The 23,431-nt window shown below is 46.7% G+C and overlaps 2 protein-coding genes across 2 annotated transcripts in view; one reads left to right on the forward strand and one right to left on the reverse strand.

Annotated features, from left to right (window-relative positions):
* The first annotated feature begins 2,992 nt into the window (after nt 1-2,992).
* Nucleotides 2,993-7,954, forward strand: LOC116520449 (RING finger protein 227-like). The gene is made up of 2 exons (XM_032234657.1): nt 2,993-3,570; nt 6,712-7,954. Exons 1-2 carry the CDS (start codon nt 3,006-3,008, stop codon nt 6,762-6,764), a joined length of 618 nt encoding a protein of 205 aa, XP_032090548.1. The 5' UTR covers nt 2,993-3,005; the 3' UTR covers nt 6,765-7,954.
* Nucleotides 7,955-10,863: 2,909 nt separating this feature from the next.
* The window catches only part of LOC116520757 (chromodomain-helicase-DNA-binding protein 3-like), a 35,085-nt gene continuing 22,517 nt past the window's right edge, over nt 10,864-23,431 (reverse strand). Inside the window, exons 10-17 of the mRNA XM_032235089.1 lie at nt 22,848-22,943; nt 21,220-21,360; nt 18,651-18,759; nt 16,793-16,925; nt 15,569-15,764; nt 13,475-13,638; nt 12,568-12,694; nt 10,864-11,388 (exon numbers count right to left, since the gene is read on the reverse strand). Coding sequence (XP_032090980.1) covers nt 11,291-11,388; nt 12,568-12,694; nt 13,475-13,638; nt 15,569-15,764; nt 16,793-16,925; nt 18,651-18,759; nt 21,220-21,360; nt 22,848-22,943 — 1,064 coding nt within the window. The 3' untranslated portion in view covers nt 10,864-11,290. The remainder of the gene's footprint in view (nt 11,389-12,567; nt 12,695-13,474; nt 13,639-15,568; nt 15,765-16,792; nt 16,926-18,650; nt 18,760-21,219; nt 21,361-22,847; nt 22,944-23,431) is intronic.

The following is a 23,431-nucleotide window of genomic DNA, read 5'->3' on the forward strand; positions in this document are numbered from 1 at the left end:
TCCAGTTACAACCACAGTTGGGACCACAAACTGCACTGCTAAGATGTTAAGTGAGTGGTAACCCAGTTTGCAATAGTTTTGTGCCAATAATTAGCAATAGCAATAGCAGTTAGACTTATATACCGCTTCATAGGGCTTTCAGCCCTCTCTAAGCTGTTTACAGAGTCAGCATATCGCCCCCAACAACAATCCGGGTCCTCATTTTACCCACCTCGGAAGGATGGAAGGCTGAGTCAACCCTGAGCCGGTGAGATTTGAACAGCCGAACTGCAGAACTGCAGTCAGCTGAAGTAGCCTGCAGTGCTGCATTTAACCACTGCGCCACCTCGGCTCTACAATCTTTTCTTGTCCAATCTTTTCTTGAAAATAGATGATATAGATAGGTGAAAAATATAGATGATAAATAATAGGAGATAGATGATAGATTGATATAGAAAGATGATAGAAGAGATGATAGATAGATAGATAGATGGATGGATGGATGGATGGATGGATAGATAGATAGATATAGACAGACACATGATATAGATGATGATAGGTAGGTAGGTAGGTAAATGGATGGGTAGAAATATAGAGATGGGTGGATAGATGGATAGATATAAAAAGATAGAGATGGATGGATGGATAGATGGGTGGGTGAGTGGGTGGGTGGATAGACAGACAAACACAGACACATGATATAAATGATAGATAGATAGATAGATAGATAGATAGATAGATAGATAGATGATAGATGGGTGGGTGGGTGGATATAGAAAGATAGAGATGGATGGATATAGAAAGACAGAAATGGATGGATGGTTGTAGAATGATAGAGATGGATGGATGGATATAGAAAGACAGAAATGGATGGATGGTTGTAGAATGATAGAGATGGATGGATGGATGGATATAGAAAGACTGGATGGATGGATATAGAAAGAGATGGATGGATATAGAAAGACAGAAATGGATGGATATAGAAAGAGATGGATGGATGTAGAATGATAGAGATGGATGGGTGGATATAGAAAGACAGAGATGGATGGATGGATGGATATAGAAAGAGATGGATGGATGTAAAAAGACAGAGATGGATGGATGGATAGATGGGTGGGTGAGTGGATAGACAGACAAACACAGAGACATGATATAGATGATAGATAGATAGATAGATAGATAGATAGATAGATAGATAGATAGATAGATAGATAGAGATAGATGATAGATGGGTGGGTGGGTGGATATAGAAAGATAGAGATGGATGGATATAGAAAGACAGAAATGGATGGATGATTGTAGAATGATAGAGATGGATGGATGGATGGATATAGAAAGACAGAAATGGATGGATGGTTGTAGAATGATAGAGATGGATGGATGGATGGATATAGAAAGACTGGATGGATGGATATAGAAAGAGATGGATGGATATAGAAAGACAGAAATGGATGGATATAGAAAGAGATGGATGGATGTAGAATGATAGAGATGGATGGGTGGATATAGAAAGACAGAGATGGATGGATGGATGGATATAGAAAGAGATGGATGGATGTAAAAAGACAGAGATGGATGGATGGATAGATGGGTGGGTGAGTGGATAGACAGACAAACACAGAGACATGATATAGATGATAGATAGATAGATAGATAGATAGATAGATAGATAGATAGATAGATAGAGATAGATGATAGATGGGTGGGTGGGTGGATATAGAAAGATAGAGATGGATGGATATAGAAAGACAGAAATGGATGGATGGTTGTAGAATGATAGAGATGGATGGATGGATATAGAAAGACAGAGATGGATGGATGGATATAGAAAGAGATGAATGGATGTAAAAAGACAGAGATGGATGGATGGATATAGAAAGAGATGAATGGATGTAAAAAGACAGAGATGGATGGATATAGAAAGACAGAAATGGATGGATATAGAAAGAGATGGATGGATGTAGAATGATAGAGATGGATGGGTGGATATAGAAAGACAGAGATGGATGGATGGATGGATATAGAAAGAGATGAATGGATGTAAAAAGACAGAGATGGATGGATGGATATAGAAAGAGATGAATGGATGTAAAAAGACAGAGATGGATGGATATAGAAAGACAGAAATGGATGGATATAGAAAGAGATGAATGGATGTAAAAAGACAGAGATGGATGGATATAGAAAGACAGAAATGGATGGATATAGAAAGAGATGGATGGATGTAGAATGATAGAGATGGATGGGTGGATATAGAAAGACAGAGATGGATGGATGGATGGATATAGAAAGAGATGGATGGATGTAAAAAGACAGAGATGGATGGATGGATATAGAAAGACAGAGATGGATGGATATAGAGAGAAATGGATGGATGGATGGATGTAGAAAGACAGAGATGGATGGATGGATGGACAGACACAGAGACTTGGGGGCTGCTTCCTGCTTCCTAAAAACATGTTTCTCCATTTCTCATTTAGGGAAACATAATTAAAAAATATTTCCCAAAATATTTCATTCTTCTATTGGAGGGCGGGGGGGGGGGGCTTCCCACAATGCATAGAGGACTACCTGCATTATTTATCTATTTGTCCTCTGCTAAATTACAGGCCCACCTAAAAACGTCTCTCTGCCTCTTGCAGGAGGCATTCACTTAAGCAGGCAAAAGACGAGCTTTCCCCCCATTAGGGAGCTTCACCAGACCGACTTCTGCCTGGCCAAAGCCTCAGCCATTCCATTCGCCTCAGCTGAAGCTCCGCCCCCCTTTTTTTTGCTTTCACCGCCCATAAACGGCGGCAACCGCTTTTCCCGCCTAAAGAGCGCGCGCGAGCGAGCGAAGGGGAGGCGTGTCCTCGTTCCTGATTGGAGAGTAGAGGTGGGGGGGCGCGGCTCACTCTCCACGCGCCCCGCTCCTCATTGGATGGAGCGTTGAGAGGCGTGGCTCGGGACGGCTTCACGCGACTATATAAATAGAGGCAGTCGCGAAGCGCGTCCGGCCTGCGTCGGCGGCAGAAAGAAGGAAGGCAATGTCGGCGGTGGAAGAGGAGGTCGAGAGCGAAGGGACGTCGGAGCTGGAGTGCGGCATCTGCTGCATGCCTTACGACCGCTGCGGCCGCGCGCCTCGGCGGCTGGGCGGCGCGCGCGGCTCCTGGAAGCCCTCGCGCTGCCGCCACGTGATCTGCAGCGCCTGCGTCTGCCAGCTGGCGCGCGAGGGCTGGTGGGAGGAGGTCACGTGCCCCTACTGCCGGGCCGTCACCTCCCTCCGCGAGCGCGGCAACCTGCTGGCGGCCGGCGTCAGGCGGAGCAGCGGCGGCTGGCGGCGCCGCCTGGTCCTGCCGCCCATCGACGCCGAGCTCTGGCAGAGGGTCGTGCTCCGGGAGCGGGAACCGGAGCAGGCCGCCCGCGTGGAGCGCTTAGCCGGCGACGACGAGGAGGAGGAGGAGCAAGAGAGCGGCGAGGACGTGCAATGGCGCCCCTGGCGGACGCTGAAGAGACTCCTCAAGGGAGGTGGCCAAGCGCATGCGCGGGATGGGAGAGGGCGGGCCCGCGGCGGCTCCGGCCCCACGTGGCGGAGGCGGCAACCAATCAACCGTGAGTGTCCTTCCCGCGAGGGGCGATGGGAATTGAAGTCTCAGAGAGACTACAGCCTCTTTCTGCTTTATTGGCAGGGGGAATAACACTGGCTCGCAAAAGATTGACAGGCGGTGGGAGAGGACACGTGTTTTGAGGAGGGTCGTGGCCTCAATAGCACCCTCTCCCTCCCCAAGGCAAGAGGGTGCAGCAGCACTTGTTTTAAGCCTTCGAGTCTGTTGTATTAACAGTAACAGTTGGGAGGGACCTTGGAGGTCATCTAGTCCAACCCTCCGCTCACGCAGACTACCTGTTGTAGGGATTCGAACCGCCGACCTTTCTGATCGACAAGCTCAGCATCTTAGCCTGCTGAATTTGACTCAAGTGTTGGGGCTGGCAGAGCTTTTCAAACAACTTCAAGGTAGATGGACTTCAACCCCCAGAATTCCCCAGCCAGCTCTTTTCCCCCCCACTTTGCTGAAGCTATGATATATTACACTTACTGCATACCCACCGTCTATTAAGAAAACTACCCTAAATGGCTGGCTGGGGAATTCTGGGAGTTGAAGTCCACAGGTCTTAAAGTGGCCAAAGGTTGGAGACTATACTGATTTAAGACTTGTGGACTTCAACTCCCAGAATTCCCCAGCCAGCTTTTTTTTTTCACTTTGCTGAAATCAAGATATATTACACTTACTGCATCCCCACCATCTATTAAGGAAGTTATCCAATAAATACTGTAAAGGCACACTGGCCATTATTTGTCCTTGCCCTAACCATGCTAAATTCTGGGAAGCCCTGGTCAGCTGGGGAATTCTGGGAGTTGGAAGCCCACCAAGGGTTTGGAGATTCCTGCCTTAAAAAGGATGGGCTGGAGGTTCAGCCATTGTGAGGCCTGCAGCAAACCCCTTAAGTCCAAGAGCTTGGAAGGCAAAACCTCTGGTTCCGGGGACCGACCCAGAGTGGATGCTGAAACATTATCCCGGGACAGGTATATCTGCCTTCATTGGGGAGAATGCCTTAAGGAAGCCCAGGATTGGAAAAAGGCTCCTGGGGGGGGGGTGTCCCTGGATCACTTGGGGGTGGGTGGGTCATCACATTCAAACTAGTTGGGAGGGGGAATCCAGGGAGGCCACCCAGGAACAGGTGGGATGAAATTCCTCAAGAAGGTGGGAGACCCTAGAGTAGGTGGTGAGACCCTCAAGTGCATGAATTCTGTTAGGATTTACACGCAGCCTGTCTCAACATTTCAGTGATACTGGAAAGCGTGTCAATTATAATTGAGGATGGTGAGCTGCCCACGATTGCTTGAAATGAGACGGAGGCCTGTAAATTTACATTTAGTTTTGTGTCGGCCAGCATCATTCAAACCTGCTTTATATATCTATATTTATCTACCTATCTACATAAACATACACCCATGTTTTTCTCTAAATTACACCTGTTTTATAAGTGATCCTGAGACATCAAGCTTCCATCTTAGCAGCAGCAGCAAAAATGATGATTCAGTTAGCTTTCCGTGTATTTTTTTTAAAAAAAATTCTTGACTCACCGGTTCTAAGCATGTACTTTTATTTAACACATGCAATGCTTGGGGTTTTAATTAAAATATTCTAGGGTGTTTAGATCTGTGTCCTGCTTTTAAATTGTCGGGGGTGATTCATAAACTTACAATGAGCTGCACGCTTTGGAAGCAGCCTGCACCTCTGAAGCAGGATGTCTCTCTTAACAAACCCTATTGACTTACAACATTTAAAAAAATACATTCCTGACTTTTAAGGAAGCTATTGAAAATATGGCTCCCCCCCCCCCCCAAGCATCTGGAGTGGCGGTCTCAACTTTAATGAGAATTAGGTGGCATGTAACTGGATTAAGGCAACACATTTTGTGAGTTTGTTGCGATAAAATATGAAAGTTGCTTAATTGCATGACTGACGCGGCATAAAAGCCATAAAGCTTTTTGCTGCTATTTCATCCCACCTCAGTAACAGTGACTGATGTCAGGAATAAAGTGATAAATAACAAGTCAGAACAATTACTCGGTAGGACAACTTACCTCCAGAAGTTGTGAATGTTCCAACACTGGAAGCTTTTAAGAAAAGATTGGATAACAATGTTTCTGAAATGATAACAGGGTTTCCTGCCTCAGCAGGCGATTGGACTAGAAGATCTCCAAGGTCCCTTCCAATTCTGTTATCCTATTCTATTCCCATTCCCTATTCTATTTAAACAAGACTGGCGAAAAGGCAAGGAATGGAGGCTCCCTTCTGCTTTCAGTTTGACAGCAAAAATTTGTCCAATAAAGGAAAATATTTGTAGCTCCGGGTTGAAATTGAGGGGTCTCTGAGCTTAGTTGTTTTCTTGCAGACATTTCACAATCAAACTAGGTAGCATCATCAGTGCCCAGCAAGAAAACAACCAAACTCCGAGAGCCTCAAGGACACCACAAAAACTTTTCCAGAAGGAAAGCAACTCTCGTTCTCCCAAGTCAACTTCTATCTCTTGGCTAGTTGCAACTGTTGAAGAAAACATGTCAGTCCCATTAGACAATTCAGTGCATTGTGTTGTATAAAAGACATGAGTGTCTATATGTCTTTAGCTTTGCAAGTGGGCACAAAATCCACTCTCCCCCCCCCCCAGGCCCAATTAGACTGACTCCTCTTTAAGTGCCAGAGCAATCACTCCATTTGATCCATAAGAAAAATTGTAGCTGCTTGTAATTGTTATCCTTTGTTTTGATTTCTGCACTTGGTGGGGTGTTTTTTTTAATGGGGGAAAATAACTTGACAATGAAAGGCCCATCAGGGAATGCTGATCAAGTTCCCATGCAAGCAATTCTTTGGCAGCTAAAGATATTTCCCGCTAATGTATTATTTGGGAGAGATTTGGCTTAACAGGTTAAAATCGGGGAAGCAGGGGTAAGCCTACATTTTGGAGCTGGAAAACCTGGCATCTCCGGGGTTTAGAAAGGCATTCGGTGCCAGGAATTGAGCATGTGATGGAGTTGGGCCAAGATGAGGGTTTTGAACACGTTTGCGACTGACTGAATCATTTTTTTTAAAAAAATACACATTTTCTGCAAAGGTGAGAATTTAAACACCTAGCTTTCGAGCAGGCTTTTACTTCTTCTTTGCTGACGTCAGCCATTCTTTTCCCCCACAGCCTACGGTTCTGAGACGAAGGACCTGGCCCTCGTGACTTGCTACGTCATCTGAAAACCAACGGTCACTTTGAACGGATGAACTATGTTGTGGTCGGTTGCATCGAGGGGACCGGCTATCTGGGGAAGGCAGCAGCACCCTCTCCCTTTGAAATACTCCTTTTGCATTATCGTCGACAGTGGCCTAAGAAGTATCGACAGAAATTATTTCGCCTTCTCACTGTGAAATGCAGATGGTGATAGAAGTTACAACCGAAGAAAGAATTCTATCATCTTCCCCTTTTGGAAAAGTTAAAAGGGCTGGATTTTTTTTTTTTTTAATTCTTCGGAGATGTTAATAGCCTCCCCTTAAAGGCGTTCATAATTTAGACAAACTCGGACATTATTCTCTGGAAGTGCTTCTTCCTCAGATACCCTGGCAAAATAACAATCCACGTGACTAAATATATACATATATTAAATGAATCCCTTTTTGACACAGGTCATTGATTCCTTAGAGAAGCAGGACAAAGGAGTACTGGGCGATCTATTATCATCCTAGTTTGCGGTGTTTTTTCTTCCCATCCAAGGCTGAAATATTTTGCCCGGCATCTTTCCAACCCACAGAGAACCCGATGAAGGTTTAAAACACCATGAAGACCAATTTATATTAATCATCGTCTCTGGAACGACGGGGCAATGGGCCTTCTGCCCCTGAAGTAGAATGGACGTTTCTGCTAGGAATTTTATTTATTTCTCTGGTTGGATTGGAACCTCCTTCGCATCCAGAGACCTGAAATGAAAGAAAGCCGATCAAATGTGACTTTTAGCAATATTTCTGGTGTGTAGGAGGAGGAGCTTTCTCTTGGTTTCTTAGATGAGGAACTGAAATGAAAGAGGTCCAAAGTCACAGCAGCTCCTGAGGAAATAACGTCCTTTTCGAAGATAAATGTCCTCTTGTGATTGTTTTCGACAAGGTCACTCCGAGTTGCGTCTTTTGTCAGGATGGTTTTCTTTGCTTGTACAGATTATGAACTAAAAAACCCGGTCCTTTTTCTGTGCATGAAGGGTTTTGCCTCTGGAGACGGAGATTGTGCGACCTTGTCAGGCGTCGAGTTTCAAATGCTGTATCTATATATTTTTGAAAGAATCCATTTCTGTGAAATGTGTTTTGAACCCCTTCCTAACTTAATATTTATATTCTGCTGTCATCGTTTGGCAGTTGTTAAGTTATTTGATGTTAAATAAAAGACGTAGGATTTTAAAGGTTTGCTGGCGACATGATTGAAAGGGAGTCCCTCTGCGGCCGAGGTAGAAATGCACCAGCTGGCATTTGTGGTTTTCATAGTTGGCATCGATAAAATTCCCCAGGCCCCGTGCCACGATGGGTCTCCTCCTCCTTTAACAACGGGCGAAGAAAGGAACTATAAAGAATTTTGGAATTGCCACCATCTTCCTGCAGCTTCTAGGTTGATTCAGGTGGAGAAGCTCGGCAGGCATTCAAATCCTGATTTCTCCATAGAAGAGATTGCAGCACGCTTCCTCCGACCATATCCTGTTTGTTCACCACTCTGGACCTATAATCTTCCTCACCTCGCGTGACCTACCTGCAATGGAGGTGCTGCTTTGGATATGGACTGTGTGGGAGGCCACTGAGTCACTCAACGTGAGGCGACACCCTGGCCCTGGGGCTTCGTGGCGGGCCACTTTTTTGCCAACCCCAACCGAGGGATGTGTGACTCAAGTTTTTGGAGGCTAAAAACAGCCTCTCATTTCCAAACAGCCAATTGGGAAAACGCTTTGGGGGGTGAAGCTAATTGGACAATCTGCCCCCCAATTTAGAGGGTTTCGTCTTGGGGAACCCTGGAAGCCTCCAGATTTCTGAAGAAGACTCATGAAATTGACAATTTGGGTAGAAATCGGGGCTGAGGAACGTGTCCTAAGAGCAAAACGAAGTGCTGCGTCAGTCCCCACCTTCCTCCCTGGGCTTGCAATTAGTTGTACACATCATTAAGATGGAAACTTTTACAGCGATTAAATCTGTGGGCTGTGGCTGTAGGACACTTGAACCACGCTCAACCAGTTTCCCTGGCTAATTTTTAAAAATTGCCACAATAGGCTGGCCCCATAATGTGCTACATAAAGGCTGTCCTTGACTTACGACCGGTTGCTGGCTTATTGTTCTAAGTTACAAAAGAAAAGACACCCCCCCCCCCAAAAAAAAAATACTTGCGACTAGGGTTTTTAAAGTTCCAATGGCTGTACCTCCCTAGTCACTGGATCCCATTTTTGGGTGAAGGAAACTTATATCACCGCTTAACTTGCTCTCTAAGTGATTCTAGGGAGCTTGGAAGAAGAGAAACCCGTGATCAAAAAATTGAAAAGTCATCGTGGTTCCGTCCCACTTTGGAGTCTCAAGCAGCTGGCAGTTCAAACGGTCCCTTTATTGCTCCAAATTTCCCCAAACACTCCCTCGTTGCTGGCCAAGTCACACAGCAAGGTGACAACACACCTATACACACACACCCCTCAAGCAGCCCAGCCCAGCGCTGGGTACACCAAGGCTGAATAGCGGGGCAAACCAAGGAGTTTAGGAAGCAAAGGATCCAATTAATTAGTCCACAAAGCCAGAAAGTTCAAACGTCGACGCTCAACACTTCCGGGACTCGGTATTTGTTCCCGACAAAGGCCCCTCCCTAAGTCTCATTCCCCAGGTGTGCCTTGTGAAGAAGGACGCAGCGCTCTCCTCCTGAGTAGCCTGCTCAGTCTGCGTTGTTCCCGCCTTCTCTCCACTCTCCGTGCTCTCGGATCAGGAGGAGGGGGTCCTTGCTCACCTGAGCTCTGTCTCTTGTTCATCCTGCGCCCCCCCCCCCCCCCGTTTCTCCCTGTCTACAAGCGGTTCTAATCCTAACTGGCCCTGCCCTTCCCCATTTTGCAACAGGTCATCTCCCCCGCTCCAGATTCTGGCTCTGACTCAGTCCTTCAAATAATGGAGCCACCAGAAAAGGCCCTTCTGGGTCTCATCAGATGGAGCTCCTCAAGAAGAGACCCTGACCATCCCCTGCCTCCCTGCTCTGGTGGGTCACATGGATGTCACTGGTGGGGGGGGGTTCCTTCAAATAAGTACATTTGCAGTATCCTATCGTCACACGGCTCTGGTTTATATTTTTTTTTACTGGGAGCACTGGGACCTGAAGTCCATCTTAAAAGTTGCTGATATTTGAGAAATGCTGCCAGGGACCCCAATGACTATATCTGAACGTTCCTTTGCCCCCTAACCAACTGCATCTGTATTTGCATCCCTCCCAGTTTTGGGGTGAAAAAATAGATTGGGACAGGACCAAAATGCCTCTGCATGGTGTGTGTGTGTGTAGCCCTAAACCAGGGGTCGACAACCTTAAACACACAAAGAGCCACAAAGGTCCTAACCGGAAGCCCCCCGTTCAATTCTGGAGCCGACCGGAAGTCTACTTCCCCCACCATAGAGTCTCCTCCTAGCGCGGCGTCCTTTTTTCCTCTACCTGTCCTAACTGAAAGCCCTATCAATTGTGGAGCTGACTGGAAAAGCCGCCCCTTGCCATAGAGTCTCCTCCTGGCGCGCTTTGCTTGCCCCGCCCCTAACCGGAAACTCCTCTCAAAATTGTGGTGCTGACTGGAGACAGGGAGCCACAGCAGAAAAAGAGCCACATGCGGCTCCAGAGCCGCGATTTGCTGACCCCTGCCCTAGACAGAAGAGGCCGGTGCAACAGGGCTTATGTAGCCAAGGAAACAGTGCCTTTATTCTGCAAGATTTAAACAAGAAGTGACTCAAAATTCCGGCAACCCGTCCAGGAGTGCAGCTTGGCCTCTTCCCTCCCCCCCCCACTCCCCAATTTCCCCCCCTCCCCCAAAACCGGCTCGCTTTCACAGGGGGAGGGTGGACGACGGGGAGAAACAGGCCTGCCCTCCCAAAGCAGGGGCATATCCGGGCAGGGTCCCCCAAAGTTCTGGCTGGAGGGGTGGGGGCTCCCCAAACAGACCGTGGTGGGGGAGGAGGGTCTCTGCGTTCTCCACCCCCCCCCAGCCCCACGGGAAGCCAGGCCCAAAAGAGGGGAAAAGGGGATTAAACATACAGCATGAGTGTGTATACATTATATATATATTCATATTTATAGGAGTCCTTTTGCAGTGCTTCTCGAAAGTTTCGACACTGGGGAGGGGGCAGTAGATAGCAGGCTGCCCCCCCTCCCCCTCCAAGCCCCACGCGGCCTGGATCCTAGCTCTTTTTTTAAGTTGGCCCCCGTCCCGGAACCGCAAGCCGGGGATACAAACCAGCTCCGTCCTGAGTACCTCTTGGTCAGTCTTAAGTCCGCCGGGGACAGACGGCCGCTGCTCTCCCCCACCCCAGCAGGAAGGGGAGGGGCTCAGGAGGAGGAATTCGAATCCGAGGCGGGGAGTCCCCGCTGGGGCAGGAATCACCAGCAGGCCCCAAAGCCGTCACATAATCCGGAAATCAAAAAAAGGAGAGGCTGGAGGGCCGTGGTGGTGCCCTGGGGCAGAGGCAGGGTTGGTGCAGGTGGAGGGGTCCGGCTGCCAGGTGGCCCTTTCGCCCCCCCCCCCTTTTCAGTCATCTATGCAAATCACCTCCCCGCTTTTGGCATCTTTCTTCTCCAAGCCTTCGCCTTCCTTCTCCTTCTTCACAATCACGGGAGGCCCATTGGCTGCAACGATAGTTTGGGGAGGGGGGGTGGTAGAGAGAGAAAGAGGGAGAAAGAAATGGGTGGAGAAAGGAACAACGAGAAGGGGAGAAAGAGGAAAATAGAAAGAGAAAGGAAGGAGGAGAAAGAGGGAAGGAGGAGAAAAATAGGAGAAAAATGCGGGAGAAAGTAAGAGAGAAGGGGTGAAAGAGAAAAACAGAAGGAAGGAAGAGAAAGAGGAAGGAGAAAAAGATAAGGCAAAAGTTTTATCTCTTCCAAAAATCTCTCAGTAATTCAGATTTATTTATTAGATTTTATATCCTGCCTTTATTTCAGGTAGTCCTCGACTTACAACTTTTCACTGAGTGACCGTTTTGAAGTTACAACGGCACTGTAAAAAGGAGCTTAGGATCATTTTTCACACTTAACGACCGTTGCAGCCATCCCCTGGCTTACGTGATCAAAATTTGGGCGCCTGGCAACGGACTCGTATTTGTGACAGTTTCTGCATCCTGGGGGGGGGGGTCACTTGATCCCTTTTGCGACCTTCTCACAAGGGAAGCTAGTGATTCACTCAACGAATGCCAGTCATAAAATGGGGCAAAATTCACTCAACCAAAGTTTTCCTTAGCCGCATAAATGTTGGGCTCAACGGCAGTAATTCGAGGACACCCAGTATTTATTAAATTTTTATCCTGCCTTTATTACAGATAGTCCTCGACTTACAACCATTCGTTTAGTGACCATTCCAAGTTACAACGGCATTGGAAAGAAATGAACTTAATCGTTTTTCACCCTTAGGACGGGAGCAGCCATCCCCTTTCTCCCAAGGATTGCAATTCAGACCTGTGGCAACTGACTCCTATTTAAGGACGGTCTCAGCGTCCCGGGGTCACCTTTTGCGACCTTCTGACAAGCAATGTCCATGGGGGGAGCCAGATTCGCTTAACAACCGTGTCTCTAACTTTACATCTGCAGTGAAGTTACGTCACAGCTGCGGCCAGGAAGGTGGTAAAACGGGGCAAAACTCAGTTAACAACTGTCTTGCTTAGGAAAGCGTTGGACTCGGCGCTGGTCATAAGTCGAGGACTCCCTTCCTGCACAATGGTGTTTGGAGTGTTTTCATAACCATCGGGTTTTTTGTGCAACCCCCAGCCATGCCCCTGCCCCTTCATACACACACACACACACACCCCGACTGACCTGTTATGAAGGAGCCGGTTGGCATTTGGCTGTAGTTGGCCCCCAAAGTGGGCAGGCCCCCGCCGGGGGTGGCACCAAAGGAGACCCCAAAACTAGGTGGGGTGGCGTAGGGTCCTGGAGGGAAGGCCTGGGAAAGAAAGAAAAGAAGAAAGGGGTAAACCTCAACAGCCATCCCGAGTCACTGCCTGAAAGTAAAAGCTATCTATATAAAAATGACTCTGTGTGTGTGTGTTCCTGCATAACTCTGGAACGCCTGGGCTGCTGAAATGAAAAGGACTGAATTAAATCTATAGTGTCAAGTCACAATACTTTTTGACAGTGATAGTGTGCATTTTGCATTCAAGTTCTGTTAAGACACAGCCTGTTGTGCCTTCAAATGGCTTCTGCTGTACAGCACAGTAGAGTTACTATGGTAACGGCTTCACCGTACTCCACAAGGAGCTCCCACTCGTACAGGATTGGGATAAATACATACCCGGGCAAGGATGTGTTATCTCCTAGTAAAATAATTTAAACAAATTTTAAGTTCCAATCACCCTGCAGATGAAAAGCCAGCGGAAAGGGGACCTGGGTTCAAAACCAGCAAGAGGGACTCCCCCAACTATCCTCTCCTGCAAGCCCTGCACGGATGAGGTTCCCTAGTTTGGTCATGAAACATCTGCAAAAAACCCCACGCAGCTCAGAGAGCACACAGGACTCCACAAGTCCTGTTCTCCCTCCTCCTCTCCCTTCTAGCACTGATGAGGTTCCTTAGTTGGGTCACGAAACGTCTGTAAGAAAAAAACCCCACCTCGGAGAGCACCCCACAAAACAAGGTGATATCATGTGGACACGCCGTCTGTTAATTTCAGGGGAACAGAGGTTGGGGTGGGGGGTGGAGAGAGAGAGCACGAAGGTCGGCATTTACCGGAACCGTCTGGGTTTCGTTCCCCTTGCTTGCTAAGCGGCTCAGGATGCTGCGCTCGGACATCTGAAGCCGGGCGGCGATCGGAGGGATGCGGGAAAGCGTGGCCGGCAGGCGGGTCACGTCGGCTTTCATGTCGCTGAGCAGCTCCTCCAGCTGGTTCAGCACTGGCCCAGCCGCCCAAAAGAAGAAGGAGACAGAAGAGAAAGCAAAATCCATCAGTTGAGCTTTCCTGGCTGGCTAAAACTCCCTGGACACGACCTTCCTTCCCAATCTCAATCGGGAATAGAGCTGGAAGGGGACCTTGGAGGTCCTCTAGTCCAACCCCCTGCTCAGGCGGGAGATCCCATGTCAGACAAACAGGTGTTTCTAGTCTCTTTAAAACGTCCAGTGTTGGAACTCCCCCAACTTCTGGAGGCGGGCAGTTCCACTGATTAATCTCAGTTCTATATTCTATAGAACTACAGGGTTGGAAGGGACCTTGGAGGTCTTCTAGTCCAACCCCTTGCTCAAGCAGGAGATCCTATCCCATTCCAGACAAATGATTGTTCACTCTCTTCTTAAAAACCACCAGTGATGGAGCCCTTGGCTAAGGGTTTTTCCTACCAGCTGTTCCGGGGGAAGGGGCTTGAACCCGAAAGCCCATCATCCACCAAGCTGTAAGGAGTCACCCCAAACAGCCAGAAGGCGGTCCTCAACTTACGACCATAACCGAGCCTCTTGCTAAGCAAGACATCTGTTAAGCACATTTTGCCTCATTTGACCTCCTTTCTTGCCAATCGCCGTTAAGTGAATCCCTGCCGTTGTTCAGTTAATACAATACAGTCGCTAAGTGAATCTGGCTTCCTCCATTTGACTTTGCCTGCCAGAAGTTCGCCAAAGCGGATCGCATGACACACACACACACGGGGACACTGCAACCGTCATAAACGTGAGTTGGTTGGCAAGCAATCTTGAATTTTGAGCACTACGACCCTGAGGAATGGTCGTAAGTGTGAAAAACAGTCCCTTTTCTCCGCGCCGCTGTAACTTGGAACGGTCACCAAATGGAATGTTGTAAGTCAAGGACTACCGGGAGTTTTGTTGGAAGGGAATTAAAGGCCCCAAGGCTAAAACACAGGTGATACTCACGTGATGAAATTGACGAGAGAAATTGACAGGGAAACAAAATCAGAGATTTTCGAGAAATGCACCCGAATTTTATGCAGCCGCTGATATGTATCTAGATCTATGACACATGCGTGGGTGTGTGGGTGTCTGTGTGTAGAGTGGTGCAGTGGCCGAGATGTGGAGCTCTTGCCTCACACTCAGGAGTTCGATCCTAGGTAGAGGCAGATATTTCTCTCTCTGGGCACAATGAGAATACATCTGCTGAACAAAACTCTGCATTGGCAACAGGGAAAGGCATCCGGCCAGTAAACACACAGTTCCATTCACTTGACCAAGATTTCACCCCGCAAGGGAACATGCGGTTGTTAAATGATGATGATACATATACATACGTATATATCTATATACAGTATATATGAGACGTGACATTTTGATGGGGACAACGGTGAAATCAGGACAACTCACAATACTCGGTGAAACGGATGCAAGGCAGACTCAAAGGGCGCCAAGCTAGATATCCCAAAAGCACCTAGTTTCTAACCCAATGATATTTTCTGGCTGTTTTATGTTTGACAGCAAATATGTTTTGTTTTCTACCCCGAGTTGCTCATTCCAGAGTTATTTTGGGTTGGTGGGCGGGAGGGAGAGTTACATTCAGCAAGGAGCAAAAATGGGGAGTAGATTTGAGAGCCCTTCAAAAAAAAACAAACCAGAGAGGACGGAGAATTCTCCCGAGATACTTGTGGGATACTCGGCGGACAGACGGAAGCAGAGAGAGAAAGAGAGAGCAAAGATACACAGAGGAGGACCAAGGAGACAACCACACACCGTGGCTTTGCTCAGCACAACCGCACTTTAATGGATTCAGAGGAGAAGGGGGATACAGAAGGATCACGCACGGAGGCCGGGGGGGACTGTGGTAGTGGGTGGGAAGGGGGAGTCACGTGGACCGTCCTCGCCGCGCCCGCCTACCCGCCCGCCTCTTACCCTTGTGCAGGACGGCGTTGGCGGGCTTGTTGCCGGCCAGAGACTCCTTGGACAAGTGCTGGTGGCTCTCGGCCAGACACTCCACCTCGGCAAAGCGGGTGTTGAGGGCCATGGCCGGGTGGCTGGGGTCCTGGGTCATGTTCAGGTAGGCGGCCCGGCGGAGCTGCTCTTCGATCACCAAGGCCTGTTCCAGGAGCTGCAATGGTTTTATTGGCATTTGAATGACTTTTTGACGTGTCATTTGAATGCAGGCCGATTAGGGTCCATTCAAAGTGAGAATAAATAAAGTTATTCTATTCTATTCTCTATTAATTCTACTCCATTTCTATTCCACTTCTATTCTTATTCTTTCTATTCTATTCCATATTAATTCTAATCCTTCTATTTCTATTCTTTCCTATTCTATTAATTCTATTCTATTTTTATTCTATTTCTATTCTATTCTCTATTCTATTTCTATTCCACTTCTATTGTTATTCTTTCTATTCTATTCTTTTATATTCTATATTAATTCTATTATTTTCTACTTCTATTCTATTGTTTCTATTCTTTTTATTCTATTCTATTTCTACTCTATTTCTATTCCACTTCTATTCTTATTCATTCTATTCTATATTAATTCTAATCCTTCTATTTCTATTATTTCCTATTCTATTAATTCTATTCTATTTTTATTCTATTTCTATTCTATTCTCTAGTCTATTTCTATTCCACTTCTATTCTTATTCTTTCTATTCTATATTAATTCTATTCCTTCTATTTCTATTCTTTCCTATTCTATTAATTCTATTTTTATTCTATTTCTATTCTATTCCCCATTCTATTCTTTTTTATTTCTATTCTAGTGTTTCTATTCTTTTTTATTCTATTCTATTTCTATTCTAATTTTATTCTGTTAATTCTAAGACAAGTCTATTCTATTCAGCAGGGGGTTGGACTAGAAGACCTCCAAGGTCCTTTCCAACATTGCTATTCTCTTCTGAATTCTATTCTATTTTGAATTCTATTCATATCCTATCCTATCTCATTAAACTTCTATTGTATTATATTCTTATTTATATTCCATGCCATGCCATATTTTCTATTCTATTCTAAGAAACCAACAGGTGAGGAATAGGAGGAAACGGGGAGAAGGCAGAAATAATCCCTCCCTCTAAAGCTGAGGGGGAGGTCCTTCTTTCTCCTCTGCTACCCCTTCCTCCCCTCCCCTTAAGGGATTCGCACCTTGAACCGTCTGGCCAGGAACTTGTTCTTCATCTCCAAGAAGTTCCCCTTGTTGGCTTCGCTTTTGAAAGGCTCGTTGATGATGGCAAACTGATTGTCGTTCTGGATGTCCTGCCAGCGAGCGTACCCGTGTCTGCCGGAGGCGAGGTGGTGGGGTTAAGGAGTGGTCCCCATGTGGCAAGCAGGAGAGAGACCCCGGGAGCTCAGAGGTGGGGGGATCCCAGTCGCATCCGAGCATCTTTCCAGCTTCACGGATGACGCCTATTTCCTTTTTCACCCAGCCCCTGAAGGCCAAACTCATTTTTCCCCAGCCAAACCTCCCATTCTATTCTCCCCCCTCTCTCATTCTCTCTCTCTTCTCTCTCTCTCTCACACACACAAACACACACACCTACCTACCTACCTACCTACCTACCTACCAGCCGGATAATCTGAAGAATCTACAACTTTGGAAAGGGAAAATGGGGGAGGGAGTGGAGAGGGAGGGGAGGAGGCTGAATTCCTGCCTGAATGCCTCAGGGGAAGGGCAGCTATGGTGGTGGTGGTGGGGGGGGTCCTTCGTGCTCTCTGAGCCTGAGGGTTTTCTTGCAGACGTTTCATGACCCAACTAGGGAACATCATCAGAGCTGGTTAACCTCAACCCCTTGCAGCACTGACGATGTTCTCCAGCTGAGTTACGAAACGTCTGCAAGAAAACCAGCCAGCTCAGAGGGGAACCCAGGACCCCCCAGTTCAACCCCGAGCTACAGAGGTTCTCTCTGGTCAGGCAGCTCTGGAGCGGAAACTGGCACCTGAGACCCCGGAGGATGCGGCCCACTCCCACTCTAAAGAGCTCAGCTTCTTGCAGGAAATAAGTAGACCAGCCACCACTATGCCTGAAGCATGAAAGCTGACTGGGAGATTTTGGGCCAATCACCAGGAGACGGGGAGTTCTAGTCCTGCCTTATGCATGAAAGATGACTAGGTGACTTTGAGCCAATCACCAGGAGACGGGGAGTTCTAGTCCTGCCTTATGCTTGAAAGATGACTAGGTGACTTTGAGCCAATCACCAGGAGACGGGGAGTTCTAGTCCTGCCTTATGCTTGAAAGATGACTAGGTGACTTTGAGCCAATCACCAGGAGACGGGGAGTTCTAGTCCTGCCTTATGCATGAAAGGTAACTAGGTGACTTTGAGCCAATCACCAGGAGACGGGGAGTTCTAGTCCTGCCTTATGCATGAAAGCCGACTCGGTGACTTTGACCCAATCACCAGGAGATGGGGAATTCTAGTTCTGCCTTATGCTTGAAAGCCAACGGGTGACTTTGAGCCAATCACCAGGAGACAGGGAGTTCTAGTTCTGCCTTATGCTTGAAAGCTGACTGGGTGACTTTGAGCCAATCACCAGGAGACAGGGAGTTCTAGTCCTGCCTTATGCATGAAAGCCGACTCGGTGACTTTGACCCAATCACCAGGAGATGGGGAATTCTAGTTCTGCCTTATGCTTCAAAGCTGACTAGGTGACTTTGAGCCAATCACCAGGAGATGGGGAGTTCTAGTCCTGCCTTAAGCATGAAAGCTGACTGGGTGACTTTGAGCCAATCACCAGGAGACGGGGAGTTCTAGTCCTGCCTTACTCATGAAAGCCGGCTGGGTGTCTTTGGGTCAGTGCGATTTGCAAGCTGTCGCCCAGTTCTCTCCCAAGATGGTATCCTTGTCCCCTCTTATTTCCCCACCATGGTCTGTTCTCCATCTTCATCCCAAGTTGCGGCTGCACAAACACTTTCTCTCTCTCTCTCTCTCTCTCTCTCTCTCTCTCACTCACTCACTCACTCACTCACTCACTCACTCACTCACTTTTTCTCAAGCCAAAGGATACAGGACGATGCCCGCCAGCAGCCAGTAATCATGTCGGCGGTGCCAAATTTCGTTTAGCTTGCTGGAGGAGATGGCAGCTCGCTCTTCGTTCTGCCAGAGGGTGTGGAGTTCTAACCGGGAAGAGAGACGGGAGAAAAATCTTCACCGGTCGGTCAGAGAAACCCCAGGAGGTTGATGGACAGGTGACATTTCTAACAATCCGCATTCTTTTCCCCCACCAAGACTGCATTTTGCCCACGTTGACAGCTTAGTCCTCGATGTACGGCCAAAGTGGAGCCTCACGTTTCTGTTGCTAAGCGAGACAGTCATTAAGTGAGCTTTGGCCTGTCTGACCACCTTTCTTGCTGCCGTTGTTAAGCGAATCGTTGCCGTTCGCATAACGGTCGCTAAGGGACTCCGACTTTCCCCACTGATTTCCCGTATCAGAAGGACCCCGTGACCCTGGAATACGGTGACCGTCGTAAATAGGTGGTTGACAACCACCTGAATTTTGATCACCTGACCACGGGGACGCTGCGACGGTCGTAAATGCGAAACACGGCCCTAAGCCACTTTTTTCAGTGCCGTGCCCGTTGCAACTTCAAATGGTCACTAAACCAATGATGATAAGTCAAGGACTATCTCTTAAACATGACTACAAGGAGGCTGCACCAGTTCTGTAGACGTCTCGATATGGCCAGTCCTCGACTTACGACCACTATTGAGCCCAACATTTCCATCGCTAAGTGAGACAGTTGTTAATGGAGCTTTTGGCCCCTTTTGCAGCCTTTCTTGCCACCCTCGTTAAGTGAAACACTGCAGCTGTTAAGCGAATCAAATGGTCGTTGAGCGAATCTGTCACAAAAAGGGGATTCACAGGGCCCGGGGACACTCCGACCGACATAAACACATGCCAGTTGCCCGGCGTCCGAAGTTTGATCACATGAACATGAGGAATGCTACGACGGTCATAAGTGGGAGGACCAGTCCTAAGTCCCTTTTTCCTGCGTTATCCCAACTTGGAACCGTTGCTAAATGAACGGTCATAAATCAAGGACTATGCAAAACCTTGCAAACTTGGCTTTTCGGGCGTGGGGTGTCATGTGCTCCCGTTATGTTCAATTTTATACGATTTTGGGTTTTTATTGTGCATTTTTTTTCTTTGTTTTTAAAGATATTGGTTTGAACTTTACCCGGCTTAAGAGTCCATGCTGAGCGATGGTGGGGCCTTTAGGAGTCTTAAATTTGGAATGGAATTTATTTGTCGGTTGGTTAAAATTATTTGCCATCCCGTCTGGCGGTGCAGCTACCGTATGCTCTGGGCTGCTTACAGCAATAAAAGTGGAGGAATGAAATGAATTTTCATGCATTTGTTTGTGAAATTTATGTGCCATCAGTCTCACCTTACGTAGCCTGCCTACAACAATAAAAACGGAGTAATGAAAAGAATTTATTTTATTTTATTTTAATCATTTAATTTAATTCCCATCAATCTCACCGGGGGGCTATTATTCTAGCCTGCTTACAACAATAAAAACAGAGAAAGGAAAAGCATTTGTTTTATTTTTATTTGTTTATTACATTTATTAATAATTTAATTTAATTTCCATCAATGTCACATTTATTTATTTAATTTCCATCAATCTCACCTGAGGGCTATTATTCTAGCCTGCTTACAATAATAAAAACGGAGAAAGGAAAAGCATTTGTTTTATTTTATTTTTATTTGTTTATTACATTTATTAATAATTTAATTTAATTTCCATCACTGTCACATTTATTTATTTAATTTCCATCAATCTCACCTGAGGGCTATTATTCTAGCCTGTTTACAACAATAAAAATGGAGAAATGAAAATAATTTGTTTTATTTTTATTTATTGATTACATTTATTAATAATTTAATTTAATTTCCATCACTATCACATTTATTTATTTAATTTCCATCAATCTCACCTGAGGGCTATTATTCTAGCCTGTTTACAACAATAAAAATGGAGAAATGAAAATAATTTATTTATTTTATTTTTATTTATTTATTACATTTATTAATTTAATTTAATTTGCCAACAATCTCACCTCAGGACTATACACCAGCCTGCTTACAGCAATAAAAACAGAGAAATGAAAATAATTGATGTATTTCTTGGTTACATTTATGTGCCATCAATCTCACCTCCCCTAGCCTGCTTATAACAATAAAAACGGAGTAGTGAAAAGATTTGATTTGATTTTTATTTAGTTATTTTTTTATTTATTAAATGTATTAATTATTTAATTGAACTGAATTGAATTGCCATCAATCTCACTTCAGGGCTTATACTCCAGCCTGCTTACAACAATAAAAACGGAGAAATGAAAATCATTTTTAAAATTCATTTATTCATTGATTCAATTTATTTGCCGTCCCTTCCCGCCGCAGGGCTGTTACTCTTAAGGTTGCTAAAAGCAAGAAAAACTGAGAAAGGAGAAGAAAGGAGAACAAAAAGAAATGCCTAAAGGCAACAGAGTAGCCAAGCGATGGAACAAGGGAATAAACCATGAAAAAAACAAGAAAACCGCGATCTCCAGCACTCAGCCGACATCCTTACCTGTGAAGCCACCGTCCGCAATGTTGAACATAAACCGGGGTTTCTCCATCCGCTCTTCCCTCTTCCCGTTGTTCCGGTTCTCGTCGCGGAGACTGCCAATTTTCGATTCCTTGGCCGTCTCTCGCTCGGATTTCACATCGCCTTTGAAGACAAATATATATATAGGTTTTTTTTTAATAGGATCTGCTTTTCCGTTCCTCGGTTCCCACCTCTTTTTTAGGGTTGCCTGCTGAGAAAGCCCCGCCCAGTTTCTCCCCCCCCCAACCCAAGCTGTAGTCTGCCTGGAGTATGGACTACATGGGATTCCCCCCCTGCAGAAGGCAGCCAATGGCGAGAGGAGGGAGGATTGGGCCAGATGACGCGATTGGTTGTCTTTGTTGTGGCCCGCCAGCGGCCAAAGGAGCTGGCAGTAGATTCGGAGAGTGAGGAGGTTGGGGAGGAAGATGGGCCAGCCCTGGAGTCTGGGGAAGGCTCGGACGAGGGTTCTGTGTCGGAGGCAGAGAGGGGGCCCAGGGCCGTCCGACAGTTATTAGCTGCCTTCGGAGTCGGAGATCATTGAGGCAGAAGAACAGCTGGAGCCTGTTCCCAGTGCGCATGCGAAGGGAACAGCTAAGGAACAAGAGCCGACTTGGGAGGTGGACGTTGAATCGCCATTCCCAGAGAAAATCAAAGAAAAGAGCAACAGGGGAGTGGAGTTTGCAGGAGGCCATTAGTTCCATTCATTAGAATGAAGATCTGTTCCTGACTCCTTGCCAAGTAATTGCTGCTACAGCGTGGAGTTTAGAAGATATCGGCCTGGCAGTTCTCCAAGCCTGCTAAAGGTCTGTAGTTGTGAAATCTGGTGAAAGATTGTTGGCCGGGACTTTGCTGGAGAGGAATTCCCTTTAAATAAAAGGGGTTTTATCGGGACGAGGAGTCGGCTTCGTGATCTTGGGAAGCCCAGGTCAGAACAGTCTTGTCCTACCTATCAAAACCATTCTTACTACCCCTACCCAGCTTTGGGGCGTCTCATGGAGAAGCCAAGACCAACTAAAACTAAATCAGGGATATCCAACCTTGGCAACTTTGAAGACTTGTGGACTTCAACTCCCAGAATCCCCGAGCCAGGAAGGGGTTTCCCAGAATTCAACATGGAAATGACAAGAACACTTTATTGCATTTTTTTTAATAGGATAACTTTCTTAATAGATGGTGGGAATGCAGTCGACATAATATATCTTGACTTTAGTGGGGGGGAAAGAGCTGGCTGGGGAATTCTGGGAGTTGAAGTCCACAAGTCTTAAATCAGGGGTCTCCAACCTTAGCCACTTTAAGACATTGTGGACTTCAACTCCCAGAATTCCCTAGCCAGACGCATAGTGTAACTTTCTTAACAGACGGTGGGTATGCAGTAAGTGTAATATATCTTGACTTCAGCAAAGGGGGGGGGAGGGAGAGCTGGCTGGGGAATTCTGGGAGTTGAAGTCCACAGGTCTTAAAATCCCCAAGATTGGACGCCTATCCTAGACGCTTGTCTCACCACCTCTTCCCAGCCAGGGCGCAGGATTGCTCACCCGACAGCTACAAGGGCCCCTGGTGCGAGTTCCTCCCTCGCACCGCCTGCCAATCCTTCCTCCAGCGCACGTTACCTTTCTTGGGGTCCTGAGTTTCTCCCTCCACCTTTTCCTTGCTGTCATCGCTCTCCGTGGATTTTTCCTCTGCCACCAGCTTCTCCAAATCAGCATCTGGAAACAATGGGGGGAGGAACAAATAAGGGGAGGGGAAGGGGGACAGAAAAATACCCACTTTGCAGCCACGGTGATTTGCACAGGTCGGGAGGGGGGGGTGTGTTGCTGCGTTTCTTCTAACACCTTTTTATATTGAAACCTTTATTTAAAATGTTCTTTGTCTTGTTTTGGTTATAATTTTGAAAAAAAACAACAACCCAAAACTAAATACAATTTTGTCCCAAGGGTGCTTTTTTCAAGAGGCAACTGGACGTAAATCTTTTTTTTTCTTTTGAAGACCAAGAAGCTTCTTCAGCTCTGACTGGATGGTGGGGGAAGGGAAGGATTTATATGCCTTGCAGACAGCTGGTCTTTTGCATCCTTTTGGAGGGTCATTGAGGCCACTTGGAGGCTTACCTGTGTCCTCAGGGTCACCTGAGTGGTGCAAATGGTTCCTGTAGTCTGCAATTTTCCCTCTGGAAATCCATTCCTACTCCCACACCATT

The sequence above is a fragment of the Thamnophis elegans genome, chromosome Z (genome assembly GCF_009769535.1).
Source record: "Thamnophis elegans isolate rThaEle1 chromosome Z, rThaEle1.pri, whole genome shotgun sequence".
Lineage (NCBI taxonomy): Eukaryota > Metazoa > Chordata > Lepidosauria > Squamata > Colubridae > Thamnophis > Thamnophis elegans.

Excerpts from the sequence above, each read along its gene's own strand:
- LOC116520449 (XM_032234657.1), top strand. The coding sequence starts at position 3,006 with ATGTCGGCGGTGGAAGAGGAGGTCGAGAGCGAAGGGACGTCGGAGCTG. Across the intron at positions 3,571-6,711 it reads GAGGCGGCAACCAATCAACC|CCTACGGTTCTGAGACGAAG; the intron begins GTGAGTGTCCTT and ends TTTCCCCCACAG.